The sequence below is a fragment of the Macaca mulatta genome, chromosome 6, assembly GCF_049350105.2.
Source record: "Macaca mulatta isolate MMU2019108-1 chromosome 6, T2T-MMU8v2.0, whole genome shotgun sequence".
Lineage (NCBI taxonomy): Eukaryota > Metazoa > Chordata > Mammalia > Primates > Cercopithecidae > Macaca > Macaca mulatta.
The window spans coordinates 121,052,700-121,070,808 of NC_133411.1; the positions used below are offsets into that span (position 1 = coordinate 121,052,700).

The 18,109-nt window shown below is 38.3% G+C and overlaps 1 protein-coding gene across 2 annotated transcripts in view; it reads right to left on the reverse strand.

Annotated features, from left to right (window-relative positions):
- EPB41L4A (erythrocyte membrane protein band 4.1 like 4A) overlaps positions 1-18,109 on the reverse strand; it is a 264,990-nt gene that overhangs the window by 103,669 nt on the left and 143,212 nt on the right. For both annotated transcript variants that reach the window (XM_078005099.1, XM_001101426.5), the window contains 3 exons: positions 14,761-14,812; positions 9,833-9,911; positions 746-843 (listed from right to left, as the gene is read on the reverse strand). In XM_078005099.1, the coding sequence (XP_077861225.1) occupies positions 746-843; positions 9,833-9,911; positions 14,761-14,812 (229 nt within the window). The remainder of the gene's footprint in view (positions 1-745; positions 844-9,832; positions 9,912-14,760; positions 14,813-18,109) is intronic.

Consider the following 18,109-nt stretch of genomic DNA (forward strand, 5'->3'; position numbering starts at 1 on the left):
ACAGCCCACTATATTACTCCTATACAAATGCTTCTCCCTATGTTAATCTAGGGATTAATCTATGTTAATCTACCTTGCAGCCCCAACCCAGTTCATCTATATGACATTTTTCCTAGCATATTTCTTCTAGATTATTTTTAGTCTGCAAGTGTCACAAGGGCAAGGACCATGCTATCTTATTCTCCCCACATCTAGCTTGATTCTTAGAAGGTGTCCACTTGTTACTGGAAGTAGTCCCAGCCTCAGTCTCCAAAATGACAATGCATGCTGAAGCCACCCCACACAGCCACCATATTAACATGAAGAGCTGCAGAGCACCGAGCTCAACACCCATGCCACACGCTGAACCTAGTGATGGCACCTGGCCATGCAGACTCTTCACCACAGCAGTGCAGGAGCAATGGGATCTCTGACACATAGAAGCTTGGGTGAGGTTGTGGGGAGGAGAATCAATGAACTCAGACGAGATGTAGATAGAACAGATTGTTAGACCCTCCACCTAATCAAGAATCAATGCTATTCCAGTGACTAAACCTCCATACAGCCTACCATAAGGGATTTGTACTTGGCTCCATTTTTACCTCTTCCGAAGAAACACTGAACAAAACTTGAATTCCAAATAAAATCTTTTTTTTTTTTTCAAAATCTCATGGATAAGAAGAGTTTTAGTATGTAAACTCGCTTTTAAAAATGCAAATACTTTCTCCAGACATTTCTGAGGCAAATATGTTTAAGTGGCACCTACACTGGATGGCATACGCTCCCAGCTGAGCGGCAATGTTGACGGGACAGGGCAGGCGGCCCTGAAGGACATCTTGTTTCACCTGCAAGAAAAACTGATATCTAAAAGAGAAACAAAAAGAGAGATTAACGATCTCTTACACTACTCAAACCTGATGTTTTAGACCCTGATAATCAAGGTTAACAACCAATCACCTTCAATTAAAATAAAGCCACCCCCCACTCTTGTGTGAGGGGGCTGTTGAGTGAACAGGAACTACTCAAACATACCTTACAGAGGCAATATAGGGTTGTGGCTAAAAAGTGCGGCTTTCAAGTTCAACTGCTTGGCTTACTTCCCAGCCCCGGCATTCACTACCTCTGTAGCCTTGGGCTGCTGCTTAACCTCTCCAACAGCCAGCCTCCCCACCTGCAAAACTGGAACCGTTGACAGCATCCACCTCACAGGGTGAATGCAAAGGATAACTCCACGCTCTTTTAAGCTATCATTACTGCCACTGCCACCACAACACGCTCCTACTGGGAGGAATAAATCACAAAGACCCAACCTATATTACATAACACTCTGTCTATTATCTGCTCATTCCAAGTTGCCAAAAGAAAACCTGTTATAACAGCAATGCCATGCACTGTTCTTAACACTATATGGTAACTCATCCTAAGTAATTTATGTATAATAACTTAGGTTAAGACTTTAAAAATGAAGTCAGTACTATTATTTTCTCCATTGTGCAGATGAGAAAACTGATAGACTCAGAGGGGAAATAACTTGTCCAGGACCTCACAACGAATTAAGCAGCAGAGTTAGAGCTAGAACCCAAGAAATCTGACCCTAGAACTCTCTCAATCAGGATGATATGTAACTTTGATTAGTTTTGTTTTCTTATTCAGCTATTCTGCCAGTGGACTGAGAGGGGCCAGAGGTTTATGAACCAACATAACTAACCATCCACATCATCCTTGGATGCTAGCACTTACACACATGCACACACACTGTCACACACTTTAACCTGTCCTTTTGTGACTTCTGTTTTATAAGGTGACTCGATGTCATTGGGAAGGGTAGAAAAAAACAAAGGAAATGAACTATAATAATCAGCTATGATAAATATCTCTTCTCCGAATGCTCACAACCAAAGCCCTTAGGGAGGAAATGTTACATTTGTGTTAGATATTAGACACCACATTGATTATTTCAAAAAGATTGGTATCAACTTTGATTGCAACCACATGTTTCAGAGAAAATTTGCTCAATGCCCCATGTTTCCCCACTGCCCATTTCAGTAAGTGGCACCCCCACCTTCAGCTGTCCAAGAAAAATAAACCTGGGAACAATGTGTAATCATCCCTGGCACCCACATTCAATCACCAAATATGCTGTTTCTAAAATCTATACTCCTCTCGATCCCCTAGACCAGGTCACTCTCTCCTAAATTTCTAAAACCTCCTCCTAACTGTTCTGCCATCACTCATACTTACTTTCCTTCCAAACCTCTCAAGAGGTAAGCAGGATTCTTAAGATGAAAACAGGATCATGTCACTCTTTCAGTTGAAAAAAAAAACAAACAAACCTCAAAAGACTTCCCTTTGCCTTTAGGATAAAGTTCAAGCTCCTTAAGATAGCTTGTAAGACTGACTTCCTACTTCTGCTTAATTCTGGGGCCACTTCTTGCCACTGATCAGTGACCACCCTGTTCCATAATTTGCACACCTTTTCCCAACCCTATTTAACTATTTTCAATTCCCTGAATGTTCATCTGAGCTATTAAATCTGTTTGATAATGATCATCTGTGCTCCTCTTGGAGAAGAGAAAAGTAGAGTCAAGTAAAATTAGGAGAATTTAAATACAAAACCTTATAAACAAGGGTGGGCATGGTGGTTCACACCTGTAATCCCAGTACTTTGGGAGGTTGAGGCAAGCGGATCACCTGAGATCAGGAGTTCAAGACCAGCCAGGCCAACATGGTGAAACCCTTTCTCTACTAAAAATACAAAAGTTAGGAATGGTGGTGCATGTCTGTAGTCCCAGCTACTTGGGACGTTGAGGCAGGAGAAATCACTTGAACCCAGGAGGTGGAGGTTGCCATGAGCTGAGATTGCGCCACGGCACCCCAGCCTGGGTGACAGAGCAAGACTGTGTCTCAAAAAAACAAACAAACAAACAAACCTTATAAACAAAAGAGACAACTATGAGAATTATCACTGCTTGCTGCTGGAAACTTGCACTTCACTACACCCTCCTCCTTCTCTATTGGCATCTTCAAATTTCTTTTCCTGAAGTGTATTTTTTAAAGAAAGGGGTCAGAGATGCAAGTGTCTCTTTCTCTATTAAGACTTTGAGACTGGGCATGGTGGTTCCCACCTCTAATCCCAGTACTTTGGGAGGCTGTGGAAAGAGGATTGCTTGAGGCCAGAAGTTGGAGACAGCGTGGGCAACATAGTGAGACCCCCATCTCTATAAAAAATAAATTAGCCAGGCTTGGGGGTACATGCATGCAGTCACAGCTACTTGGGAGGCTGAGGCAGGAAGATCATCTGAGCCCAGAAGGTTGAGGTTGCAATGAGCCGTAACTGCACCACTGCACTCCAGACTGGGCAACAGAGTAACACCTTCTCTCAAAAAAAAAAAAAAAAAAAAAAAAAAAGACTTTAACATCTGACTAGACAATCAAATCTTTTGACAAATACAGAAATGATAGACATCCGCTTCAAAGACAAAAGGAGAGGAACAGAGGAACAGAGAGATTAAAAATACACAGTAGAAAACAAAGAGCTGAAACACAGACAAACAGATACAAAGAAACAGGAGCCACATCACATTGGCAACTGCATTCCTAGTATCTCGGGCTCAGCCCATAGGAGCTGCTCAATACATACTTGTTGATTTGCAAGTTGGGTACATGGATAAACAGAGAGACAAAATTCTAAAAACTGGGAACATTATTTGCTGTCTCTAAGAAATTCATAAAGAAAAAATACATCTATTCAAAATTCCCTGGTTAGCCTGCCCTTTAAAGATATCACAGATCTTTCACTCCCTGCATTAAAAAAAAAGAAGAAGAAAGAAAAATTGAAGGCAAACTATTTTTAATTTCAAACTTGATTTTTATTATATCTAGCATCTTACTAGAGTCATGAGGCAAATTTGTGATAAAGTAAAATCATATTTTCATATGTTAAACATTTTATAGTATCTCAGGGTCTATTTTAAGTTAACTATATATTGCTTATTTTGTATGTTTTATGGGGCTTATAGTAAATTTAATATTTTATTTAAAATAGAGCAAGTTAGAGTTGCTGAGTCTTTCCTTCTGTGTCATTCTGATTAAAGCTATGATTGAATGCTTGAGTCCTTGTTTATCTCTGGCTTTAATTAGGATGAACCTATGTGCCAGTTTGCCTAGGAGAGTACTAATTTATGCCTATTATGAATATATAATTATTAATAACTCACTTCATTATTCTCTAAAGTGTCAAAGTTTGGACAATAAATTATACTGTGACTCTAGTTATACTGTACCATACTGGGGAAAAAATGCTAACTAAAAATATCTACTTAACAAGGAAGTTTCCAGAATACATTGTGGTATACAGCAGAGGCTTCATGAAGCAGTTTCTGGTTACCTCCTTTTGTAAACTAACAAACCGATGTATATGCACTGCCCCTGAGACTTTGATTTCTAGGTAGGGAGGAGCATTCTGTCTTCCACTCTATCTGTACTTAACACGCCACCACCACCAGTACAACACAAGAGACAGGCCTGAAATATTGGCCTCACAGTTTTCTATTTATCTAATGTGTGTTGAAAATAGCTAAACTGATACCAAGGATGTAAAAGTCGTTGAGATCCATTAACAGTTTAGCAATTAGAGGCAAGAATAACAGACAAGGACTTTCTTAAAGAAGAGGTAGAGAGACAGAAGCTCAAAACAGAAGGCTCCTGTGAGATTCCTGGCCAAAAACAGTCACAAATGCTCATACCAAAGAATCCTACAGTGCACCTTCTAATGATGTGAGACCCTGCTGAGAAAACTGAAGGAGGTAGGGACAGGGAGGAGTTTGATTTCAGGTGACAGCTGAATGTGAAACAGGAGAACCTAGAGGAGACTACCAACCTATACAGAGGTAATAAGGAGCGTGATTGTTACCTTCATCCCACAAAGAGCAGGAACACAGCATTTTATCTAACTAGTTTTGATAAAATTTAAATGTGAGAGTCAAAGGGAAACATTTAAATCATAACATGTTATTAATGCAGAAAAATGGCACATAGGACTTAGCAGAAAAACAGTAGAGAAAAATCATAACTTTCACCTCTAAAGTTGAAAACCAATGATGAAAATATGGAAACAAATAGCAGTAACATCACCTTACATTTAGATAGTCCTTTAAAGCTCACAAAGTCCTTTCGCTTCCATAAGAAAATGTAACCCTCAACTCTGAGGTAGATGAGGACCACTACCTTCAGTGAAAGGAGGAGACAGGGACTCAGGAAGTAAGTATAGGACTGAAGGTCACACAGGAAGTGAAGAGGCTAAATAAAACAAACCCATCTTCAACAAAGGAAGATTCTGGGTTGCAAAAAGAAGACAAGAACTTAATGTCAATCCTCAACAAAATGCTGTGAAATATTATTTTTAAAACTAAGAAAAAAAATCAAACACCTATTTTGAGACTCTAAAAAGTATTATGAATGAGTCATTTGGAACTAACATTATTTTCTTTTTTTAGAAAGAGTTTTAAGATCCTTAAAAGTTCAGGGAAATTCCAATGGTATTTCAGATAGGGCTGTCAGCAAGACAACTGACAGATTCTCTCTTCAGGCAGACTGAAACCAGATCTTGCCCTGGTCACCACTGAATCTCCTTTTACTCAGCACACTGGAACATGGTACTCCAGATAGTTACAGAATGAAGTGTAAGTGCATTTTGTCTTGACATACAAATTCAAGAAATGCAGGCTACAGGGGATAGTAAAATGATTCATAGTTAAATCAGCACCTACAATAAGAAGGGTCTGATTACTGGATTGACTTAAACATGCAAGAAGACCTATCTCAGGGCTCCAAGCTGGTCTTTTCCTAATGTTTTAATCAATAATTTGAAAATATAAAACAATAATCATTATTTCCATGTCAGCTACCTTGATCATTATTGAACACTTACATCTTTGCATTATGGTAAGTACTTTGCCAGTACACTCTTATATATTCCTCCAAGCATGTTTTTGAAGAAACACTATAATGCCATTGCACGAATGAAAAAACTGAGACTTTACAAAAGGCTATGCAATCTTCCCAGGATTACAGAACTAGTGAATGACAAAGCGAGGATGCAGACCTCAGCCTTTCTGACTCCCAAGCCTGTCTTTCTAACCAATATATGTATTAAACTTATCAAATCTGTGGAGGATACAGAGCTATGAAGGACACGCAGTACAGGGAAGGATGTCACGTTTTGAATTAGAACTGAAAATCAGTTTAACAGATCTCCTGAGGACACGAATTATTTACAGTACTAACAAAGAAAAGAGAGATCAGATTTATTCTGTATAGACCATCAGGGAATTATTTCTTATTGAATTTCTTAGTGCTTTTCAAAGTAGGTTTCCTACCTAAAAGTGCTTAATAAGAAGCTGGTTGATGTGTCAGAAATGTTCTACAAGGGTGGAGTTCAGAATATATGACCTCAAAGTCCCCCCAATTTCATTTACTTCAGAAAACACCTTAGAACACAAGCAGGGACTCCAAGTTGATGATTCTATTAACTTACATTTTTCATAATCTGAAACTTTATTTTTCTATCACATTCATTCCAGATCTTTTTTCCTACATCAGTGTCCTTCTGAAATACTGCATATATTAATAGCATGACCATGTATATACATGAGAAGTTCCCTGTAGCATTATCTGTATTTTTTTTTCTTTCTTTTTTTTTGAGACAGAGTCTAGCTCTGTCACCTAGGCTGGAGTGCAGCGCCGCGATCTCGGCTCACTGCAACCTCCACCTCCCTGGTTCAAGCGATTCTCCTGCCTCAGCCTCCCGAGCAGGAGTAGCTGGAAGTACAGGAGTCCGCCACCACACCCAGCTAATTTTTGTATTTTTTTAGTAGAGACAGGGTTTCACTGTGTTGGCCAGGCTGGTCTCGAACTCCTGACCTTGTGATCCGCCCGCCTTGGCCTCCTAAAGTGCTGATATTACAAGCGTGAGCCACTGTGCCCAGCCCTAATTTTTTTAAAAAAGGAAACAATCTGGATGGCCAAAACATACAGTTAATTACGGAATACAATGCAGCAGTAAAAAGACTGGGTTACAGCACTTTGGGAGGCCGAGGTGGGCAGATCACCTGAGGTCAGGAGTTTGAGACCAGCCTGCCCCACATGGCAAAACACTGTTTCTACTAAAAATACAAAATATTAGCTGGGCATGGTGGTGGGCACCTGTAATCCCAGCTACTCGGGAGGCTGAGGCAGGAGAATCGCTTGAACCCAGGAGGTGGAGGTTGCAGTGAGCTGAGATCACACCACTGAACTCCAGCCTGGGTGACGAGTAAAACTTCGTCTCAAAAAAAAAAAAAAAAAAAAAAGCTGGGTTAGATGGTGAAAGAGGCAATACAGTATGTATGAAATAGTAACATGTCAAAAAAACATACACATAAAAGATTATGTATAAGCATGTTTATGATAGCATGATCATTCATATCAAAAAATTACAGACAACCTAACAGCCAATGCAGAGTAGGCTGGCACAATTTTCCAAAGAACTAAATTAAGATAAACACTCAACTTGAAAATGCTGGCAGAAGTATGTTCTTCCTTAAATAGCATGTATCTGGAGATTTTGCTTTTTGGTTTCAGTTCTTGCTTTTGCCAAAATTATCTCATGTGACTCCTCTTTTTCCGGTCCATTAATGGTAATATATTCATGTAAATCAATAATAAAATGAATAATATGTGTATATCAATGTATTAAATGCACATTTAACTTACCTAAATTCAACCATATGTTTTAGGCAACAAATCATGGACACTAATTGTAAGCCAGCTATGTCATTGTGTTCTTAACTACACAAGCTGGTCTAAAACTTTCAATACAACTGGTTGTACTGAAAATATTGTGGGTTGTAAATTATACAAAAAATCCATGTATTCTGTTAATGATCCATCTGTAGATTCTGTTGGGAAATTTCTGTTCATGTGTGTGGTGAACAGAGGTGAAGTAATGCATTATAAAACAATGATCTTTTTTATCCCTTCTTAAAATTAACTCAAGTATTTTTGGAACCTAACCCCTATTTAAGATGTAATTCCATCATGCATCTAGAAAAAGGATAGAATGAAATAAGTATTAACATTCATCAAACATAGTATGAGACACGGACAATCATAAGAGCTTTATATGCTTAAGAAAACCTTGAAACAGGTGTATCTCCAGTTTTACAACTGAGGACACTTAGGCACAGGCAGAGGTTACTCACAACCTGACTATGAAGGACTTTCATTTTATTTTTTAAAAAATGTTGTGCCCTTGCAATTCCCTAACGAGTTACAGATATAAGTGTATTTTTTTTACAGCACTTGAATTCAATTTCCCTCTGAAACTCTAATGAAAATACCATCCCTCTCCTCAACATTTCCTCTCCATCCTAATGGCCCTTTCCCCAGAAAGATGTGCACTGCAAAAGCTTAAACTGCCATGTCTGCTTTTCAAAGTGCTCACTAACAATGTGATAATGAACAATGTGAATGCAGACATCTGCTTGGTTCTAAAAATGAAGTCTGGGCTGGCACAGTGACTCATGCTGGTAATCCCAGCACTTTGGGAGGCCAAGGCAGGAGGACTGCTAGAAGCCAGGAGTTCAAGATCAGCCTGGTCAACATAACAAGACAAAAAAACAAAAAGTATTAGCTAGGTGTAGGGGCACACACCTGTAGTCCCAGCTACTCCTGAGGCTGAGACGGGAGGATTCTGTGAGCACAGGAGTTTGAGGTCACAGTGAGCTATGATTACACTGCTACACTCTAGCCTGCGTGATACAGCAAGACCATGTCTCTTAAAAAATTAAATACAGGTTATGAAATATAATATTTTCATCAATCAATCATTACAGTTCAAATAGATTACATCTTAGGTTGAGGGATAAAATAAAACAAAGTAAAAATGAGGCCTAAATATGGCACTTGAAAGTGGGATGAAAAAGGTCCAATTAGCCTACCCTCTTCTCATTCTTCTGTGTGCAGTCCAGAATAAAGACAAAAGAAAGTCTGAGACAGATGAAAGCACGGAATAGAAACAAAACCGTAGGCTACAAAAGACATGATTTCAACTTTTTCAAAGGAGGTATTAGGCTTTATTTGAGCCTCTAATATGGGTTCACTGGGAAAACTGACCACTTAGTGTTAAGTTAGGAAATATGCTTTTGTTTTTGCTACCACATGCAGCTAGGTCATCAGCGGAATAAGTTAAAATATAACTGGTCTGTTCTTCATAAGCCCTTTCAGTTGTTGACATGTACTATTTTGACAACCTAATCAGTATCGATAGGAAATTCTGTCTTACTCATATCAAATATTTGGTGACAAAGGTGAAGTAATGCATTAAAACATTGGTTTCCATTCTTAATACTAAAAGCAATTATCTTCTCATTTCCTATAGAGATAAATGAAACACCTGGAAAGCTAATATTTAAGCTACAACCAATTAAAAAGAAATAACTGGCTGTGCAAATGTATATTTAGAAGTACAAACCGAGCATCAAAATATCCTTCCTTTAGGCAGTTCAAATGACTTCCATATGAATACAAAGGCTGAATGCATGCTTAACAATAATGATACAGAAATATTTCATCACAGCAGATGCAAAATGTATCATCACGTCACCCAGGTTCATGCCATTTTCAAACACATCTATCGTCAGACACTGATCAACTTCATGCAATGCTAGGTTTAAATTTTACCCTCACAAGAGATGCATTACAAAATGCAGGTAGACACACATCCAAATGTTTAGCCCAATTTTAATATGTTTTAAATAAAGCTTTTTGTATATGCAATGCATGTATCTCTTCAGAAACAAAGTCAATACTATACCTGGTTATTTCTTCTTTAAGTTTACATGGATCTTCAGCATAGAATTTAATACCAAAATACAAAGTATATGGAGGTCCGGCTAAAATAAGAAATAGAAATTAAATTTCACTAAAATCATAAAATAGTCAAAGTTACAGTATAATATTATACGGCTATTTACAATTACACTCCAAAAATGTCTAAAGAAACAAGAAAACCTAAGATAGAAACAGCAAAGTTCAGAACTGTGACAGTAGGACCTTGACACATACACACACAGATAGAAGACACAGCCAAATACACCAGAATGTTGCTGGTTCTTATATCTGGTTGGTAAGGTTATAGACAATTTTTATTATTTATGTTTTTCCCATTTTCTATAATATATATGTAATTTTTCATAGTGAAGAAAGAAAAAAAATAAATGGTTTAAAAAACCACCCACTTATCATTTCATTAAAAAAAAAATAGTTTTTAAACCTATCTGCAAAAAGCTGAAAACAACTTAAATGCTCAGGAGCAGGTGGACTATTTAAGTCAGCCCCAGCCACCGGACATACACCATGCAAATGCTCAAACAGACAGAAGGGCATCTGCATGTGCTGATGTGGAAAAGACCAACAATCTAAATTCCGTTTTGTGAAAAAGGGATCATATTTGGGTTTTTTAATTTTTTTTTCTAGAAGAGTTAAAAAAAAATTACTAAATGGAAAACTCTGGGAAGAAGGGCTAGAAATGTCCTATCCTTAAACTAACTCATTAGAATTTTCTTATGATAACTCTTACCTTTTTTTACGGGAAAAAAGTCATCAGTGAGGCTACATAATAAAATTAGGGACAATATTTGTTTCATTCTTAAATACTTCTGAATCTAAAAATGTGTTCTCATGTATTTAAGAAAACCTTTCTCATCTAATTCATTTACCAAAGAAGAACTATGCCTACAAACTTTTTTATGTTTTAAATCAGAAACAAAGCCTGGAATTGTATGTACATGGACAAATAAAAAATAAATACATACTCAAATTGTGCAAGAAGACACAAACCCCTTGCGTGCCAAACACATTATATTATGCTTTTACTAGGAAATATTTTTATTTCTGAGGGTATCAATCTAATCTGTACTGTTTCCAAAACTGCATATCTCCAAGCTGTGCAGTAACTAGATCTAATACACTTTGTTTTTAAAAGGATTTGTTACCTGGTATACCAACTGGTAGTTATGGGTGTTAATTGTTTTGCAACAAAAGCTCTCCCACGCATTAAAAAGAAAAGATGTGAAGCATGCATCTCAGTAAAAGTCTTCCATACTATCTAAACTGACATAAAGTAACCCCAGCCTTGCTATTCTTAACTGAATAAAGTCACAAATTTAGAAACTGGGGAAAAGAAATTAAACAGAACAAGAATAAAGGCATCATGTATTTATAACATATGAACTATGTTACTATTTATTAATATTACATACACATACTTATGTGTGCAACACACTGGAACCCTGTTCCTGGCATGTGGAAGACAATCAAGAGGAGGATCCTGCCTCTCCCCTCATCTATGCCTTCCTGTGTAAGACACTCCTTATGCTACAGCTTTTTTAAAAACTAAACTTCAAAAGAAACTGCTAGAATTTCTTATTATTGGAGTTGATTCCTTATGTTTAATTTTTATGTTTGTTTAACCACTGTGTTTGTATTTCTAACAAATACACCTCTATCCCTGAACATAGATGTCAGGGAGGCACAGACTATTAAATATTTAGAAGAGCCAGGAAGTCCACCCTCAGCTTATCCGTCTGTGTCAATCAAGCTCCGTGTTCCTGAGCAGATGGGTCTGCCTGTGCCCGCAGGCAGCTGGGGTTAGTACCTAGGGGGCGGGGAGGAGCACAGATGCTGTCGAGATGGTACACAAAGAGAAGAGGCCTTCTTCAGGCCCCAGAGCTGTTCTATTCTCTGGAACATGACAGATTACACCCTATTCACCAAGCCCGCACATTTCAAATATTCAGTATGAACAGTTAAACAAAAATGTTAAAAGTACACAATTAAAAACATTTGGTTTTGGCTAATTTTCTCTAAGTTCTTCTAGCCCAAACTAGCCTTTCATTTCCCATTCACATATAAAATGGCTGTGTTCTAAATATAAGGCATCGTTACCATTTGGTTACATTTCATAATGTACAACAATGTTTCATAAACATTTGATTCTCAACAATAGCAACTTGGTAACATATGCAAGGCATGTGAAACTGCAAGGAGTTAAACAACTTGCCTAAAATCACTGGGAAGAAAAAAAAGTTTGCTAATATCTAGAGCTCAGCGCTTTGGGGTGCACTATTCTATCTATAAAGCTTCTCAGGGAAACACAAAATAGTAATACCTTTAGAGTAAGATAATACTCTTATATATGCATCATTGTTTCAGAGAGCAATCAAAGGCTATAGAAATGAACATTTGGACAAGGATATGTTCAGCCAGATACTTTTTGGCTTCCTATTCTAAGACTACAAAAAAGTAAGGTGCTGATAATTCAAATTACAAAATTATTGTCTTGAATCCACGTCATGCCATGGACTCAACGTTTAAGAAACTCTTATGTAAAGTAAAGTTAATATTGTTTCACTTTAGCAAAAAATACAGAAGCCAAAAACTAGGAATCCTCTATCTTTTATGTAGACTAATTTTGAGGTCTTTGATAAGGAGTTTCTCATTAACTCAAGGAGAAATAAATCAAGATTAACTACAAGCATTCCGGTAACTAGCAAATGTTCTGTCGTTTTTATAGATTCTCTTTCTGACTAATCTATTAGAGATTTGATAGCCATTTTCCTTCACTAACAAACAATTTCATGAGATAAAATGGAAGGATTCTTCAGTCACTAACATTTCTTCAATTATAATACCAGTTGTTTTATTCTTACTATGCAGAAATTTTTTTTTGTTTGTTTTTTGTTTTTTGTTTTTTGAGACAGAGTCTCACTCTATCGCCCAGGCTGGAGTGCAATAGTGGGATCTCAGCTCACTGCAACCTCTGCCTCCTGGGTTTTAAGCCATATTCTCTGCCTCAGCTTCCTGAGTAGCTGGGATTACAGGCACTCGCCACCACATCCAGCTAAATTTTGTATTTTTAGCAGAGACTGGGTTTCACCATGTTGGCCATGCTGGTCTTGAACTCCTGACCTCAGGTGATCCACCTACCTCAGCCTCCCAAATTGCTGGGAGCCACCCACGTCCAGCCTACATCAAATTTTTAGTATCGCATTTTTAGAATAAAGAAGTGACTGCATTATAGACTGATACTTAAATAAAATATTTCATACCATGTAAATAAGTAGACACTTTAAATGTGCTTAGGAACACTTTAATAACGCACCTTAAAATAATAATTTTTCATCACCTTGATAGAAATATCAACTTTTTTTCCTATAAAAGAAACCTGTGAGTTTATTTTAAAATAATCGGCTGGGTGCGGTGTCTCACGCCTGTAATCCTAGCACTTTGGAAGGCTGAGGTGGGTGGATCACCTGAGGTCAGGAATTCGAGACCAGCCTGGCCAACATGGCGAAACCCCATCTCTACTAAAAATATATATATAAAAAAAAATTACCCAGGCATGGTGGTGGGCGCCTGTAATCCCAGCTACTTATAAGGCTGAGGCAGAAGAATTGCTTGAACGCAGGAGGCAGAGATTGCGGTGAGCTGACAGCACACCAGTGCACTCCAGCCTGGGTGCCAGAGCAAGATACCATCTCAAAAAAAAAAAAAAAAGAAATCATTCCTGAAATTTTTCTGGTTTTCCAATTGGTATTTTTTTAATCAGTTCAAATACGCTAGAGCTGTAACTTGTAAACTCCAGTGGTTTCCACTACAGAGGTGGGAATGCAATGAGAAACAACAATGATGCTGACGTTCATAGAAACAGGACTTTCTGATGGCTTTGCAGTCCAGGTTTCCAGTTCCTTTTGGAAGCAGAGCTACATTCCTGCCCTTGGATCCATGGAGCATCGCACAACCAATACTACCGCAGGAAACAAGCTGACACACACAGAAAATACAGACTCAGAATGGGGGTAATGAATGCCAGAAGAATCCACTCCGTTTTGATTAGCAATAATTTACACAGTTCAGCAAAATGCTTTAATGGGGAACAGAGTTTCAGTTTAGGGAGATTAAAACATTTTGGAGATGGACAGTGATGATGGCTGCACAACAATGTAAATGTACCTAATGCTTCTGAATTGCACACAAAAATGGTTAAAAGAATCCATTTTATACGTCATGTATATTTTATTTCAATTGAAACAGACAATTTTATTTTTAAAAAGAGTATTCTTTTGCACACTTAAGGAGCCTCTGTGTTTGTGCTTATAAATAAAAACTTGGGTTCTGGAAATTAAGATTAAGGAATATATACTTAATTATATTGCATCTCCTTATAATATTCGTATTGATAAAACCAAAAAGCTAGCTCCCAAAAATGGTCTCTCTCTGAAGACCACTTTTCAGGTCACAAAAGCACCTCTTACTGGCTTAGGAAACTGAGTGGTCCGAATGGCAAAACCATGCCATAACTCAAGAAACCCAACCTCTTTAAAAGCTTGGACATTATGACCCATCCCTGCAGTCCCCCTACCACCCATTAATGTCTATTTGCCTTTTTTGTTTTAAGGTCAAATTTTAAAGACAAGCATACAGAAAAACCACAGACAAAATCAAGGGAAGGCCTGTCTCTAGGACAAATTCAATACCAAGATCCACTCAGAGACTGATTAAATTTAATATGAGTTTGGAGAAGGCCTAGCAATGCACACAATACACACATTCCCATATTCTGGCACTTGAGTACTAGTACTCACTTCTCCAGTACTTAAGCCCACTTCTGCACCCAACTAACCATGGACTTTGTCATCGCTTTCAAGCCACCCTTTAACAAAGCAAAAGTTAAATACCTACTGTTGATCAGTTCTTTGTGCTCAGCAAGAGTTTTTGCAGGATCCAGCCAATACTGTGTGAGGAAGAAAAGGACAATTAAAGAAATTAGTCAATTTTCATTAGCTTTTACTTCAAGAATATTTGCAAAATGTTACTTAAACAACACTTTAAAACTTGATAAGTTAAACACTTCCCTCATATACACAGACAAACATACATAAGAGTTTTCTGCAGCAAGAACAGTAAAAGAAAAAACGGGCCAGTCATGGTGGCGCACACCTGAAATCTCAGCAGGGTTTGAAGAAGGACTGCTTGAGGCTAGGAGTTTAAGAACACCCTGGCCAATATGGCATGACCCCACCTTTAAAGAATAACATTAAATTAAACATAAAATACAAAGAGAAAGATGATGTTGATGTTGAAGAGAGGCAAAGAAGAACAGCAGTACTTGCTGGGTCCCTGGTTGAATTATCGTACTGATTATAATGTGACATCCAAATGCTTATGGGTGACTTCTGACTACTTTTGGTGGGAAAATAATGGCCTCAAAAAAATGTCCTCCAAGTCTCTTTCCAAAGTCTCCATCATCCCAAGCACTACTCCCCTCAGAGCCATGTCTCCTCCTAATATGTCCTCACCATCTTCGCTTCCAGTCTCATCCCTACAGGTATTGTTGCTAGGTGTTAGGAAGAAAGTAATCAAATCCTCATTAAGGATCCAGGAGAGCAGTTCAGCACAGTGGCTAGGGCCTAAATCCCAGTGCAGACCCACAGGGACTCTGTTCTGACTCTCCCCATGTCATTGCCATGTAACTTGGGACAAGTGACTGGACACCACTGAACCTTCCTCATAAGGTTGCTGTGCAGATTAAATAAATTAATACAGGTAAAGTCTTTAAAATAGCCCCTAGCTCAGGCTACACATGCCAAGAATGACTAGGTCACCTTTAATAACTGCCTTTGGCCAGTCTAAGATACCTGTTTATTAATTCAAATTAACAGTTAATGAATAGAATTTCAAGTGGTGACAGGAGAATCTGGGGCCCTGGGGAGAGGCCTTTCTTTAACTCTCACAATTATGAAGAATTAACGAAGGAAAGAGAGGAGGTAAGCCTCTAGCTTCGTCTCTCCATCTGTGGGAAGAGCAGGGCAGAAGCCAAAGAAGCACAGAGGGCACTGGAGTTCCCACAAAAGCAGAGTCAAAGGGATAAGGGCTGCCCTGGAGGGTCAGGAGAGGGCAGAGATGGAATCACTCCCACACTCTCCTAGCCAGATGTTGGGGACCCCCAGGGCCAAGCCACTCAGTTTCCATTTCCTCATGTTCCTTAATGAAGAAGGGGCAATTCCCACCACAGTGAGGTAGGAGCTGACCCACCTTGAGCCACGTTCCTCCCAACACTCATGCACTGGCCCAGGTCCTCACTTTCCTTCCCCTCAGTTGAGGGCAGAATGCTTGTTCTGCTATGTAACGGCAGTAGTAGTTATAAATGGCAATTATAATGCTTTATGCAATCCCCTTACCTTTTATTCCTAATTATGAATAACAATTATTCATACTATGAATACTATGACTATGAATATGACTGTTGTAGTCATTTTACTGTAAGGTTTTATTACTATACTAAACTCCGTTCATACATACATAAGCTTCACTATTTGCTACTCATAGCAGTTTCCATTTTTTGACTTTTTTTAAAAAAAGTAGAGTAACCAACATATCTAAGTGCAGCAACTAAAAACACAATGTTCATTATTCTGGTCTTCACCATTTCTTATTTTTCAAAGGTCTAGAATCGCTCACTTTTAAAACAGAAAATGTATTTGAAGCAGAGGATGTGTCAGTGAAATGCTCTTGGAGCCCACAGCAACTAAAAACGAGGCTTTGGTGTTAAAATTATGATTCCCAGGGAAACTATAGTTCATTCAAGTAGAGTAAAATCAACCCAAATGGTAAGCTGTGTGTTGGACACAACACGGACCCATCCCTTTACGTATATAAAGCTGTGAGTTCTTCATGAAATGGAAACATGAGGTGAAGGAATGGTTTCTTGCCATTCATTTTAAACAAAAAGGTTTTACTACCCCCAGAATTTTTCAATGAAGAGAAACCCAAGGAAAAGAAACACAAATACTCATTAATACTTGCATTCGGTTTCCACTGCTACCATAACAAATTACCACAAGCTTAGAGGCTAAAATAACACCCCTTTATTATCTCAGAGTGTTGAAAGTTAGTGTCTTTCTTTGCTTCAAATTTCACAAGACTAAAATCAATATGTCAGCCTGCTGGGGTCTTGGAGAGTTGGTTGACTAGGGGACCGTATTCCCCAGAGCACAGTAAGGGAGGGGGCTTATAGATGGGTCATTAGAGGCTCCCAGTTTCTCCAGGTGTCAAGGCACACATAACATTGGGATTAATTTCAGGCCCTACACCACACTTACACATGAGGTGTCAATATGTGCTTGTGGCAAGAAGGGAAAAAAGGAGCCTCTGGTCTTATTACTCTCTGTCTAATCTTGTTCTGAAACTAGTAAGAGGCAGAAATCAGAGAGTTTTTAATTTCTCCTCCTATCATCATCCCAAAGGACAACCTTTGCAATTTTTTTTCAGAGTTTTCAATTCCATTCACTTTGTTTTGTCTTTGTTTTCCTGTCTCCAGAATGCTTTTCAGTCATTAAAGCCAGGTAAAGAAAATAGGAAAAAAAAATTTTAATTACATGTAATGGCAAAAAAAATTAATCTCTTAAAATTTTTACATTAATGATAATCTGTACTATTTTAAAAATAAATCTCTTTCCTTGAGAGTGATTAAATTTGTGAGGTGAAAAAGGTAAAATGACAGTTTCAAGTAAAGTTACAAATCACAATTCTGCAGCACAAAGCAGCAGCAGCAAGACTCGGTCAAAGGCTATTCAATCAACTCACTGCACATTTGCTATGCTAAGCGTCACCCTAGAGCCAGCCACGCACAACTCTCATTTGATCGAAATGGAAATCAGGGGTTACAGGGGTCAGACAATGATAAATGCCCAAGAAGATAAATAATAAACACAAGTCACCAGGTTTCAGAAGCCAAGATCTTGAAATGTAAAACCCACTTACGTTCAACCAAGGGAAAGATGTGACCTTGGAACCAAAGCAGTCACACTATGATGGCACTTGTCACCATTCATTATCAACAAGCAATCAAACACAGCACATGGAAGATCACAGTGAAACACATCAGCCTGTTACTCTATAGCTTAAGAGAAAAAAAGGGCACAAAAATTTGCCAATGAACACAATGTCCCTGTTTTAAGTAATACATCCAGAATACCGGTCATGGAGTGCCAATATTCTGGAGGCAGACTCTAAAACTGGGATATCATTC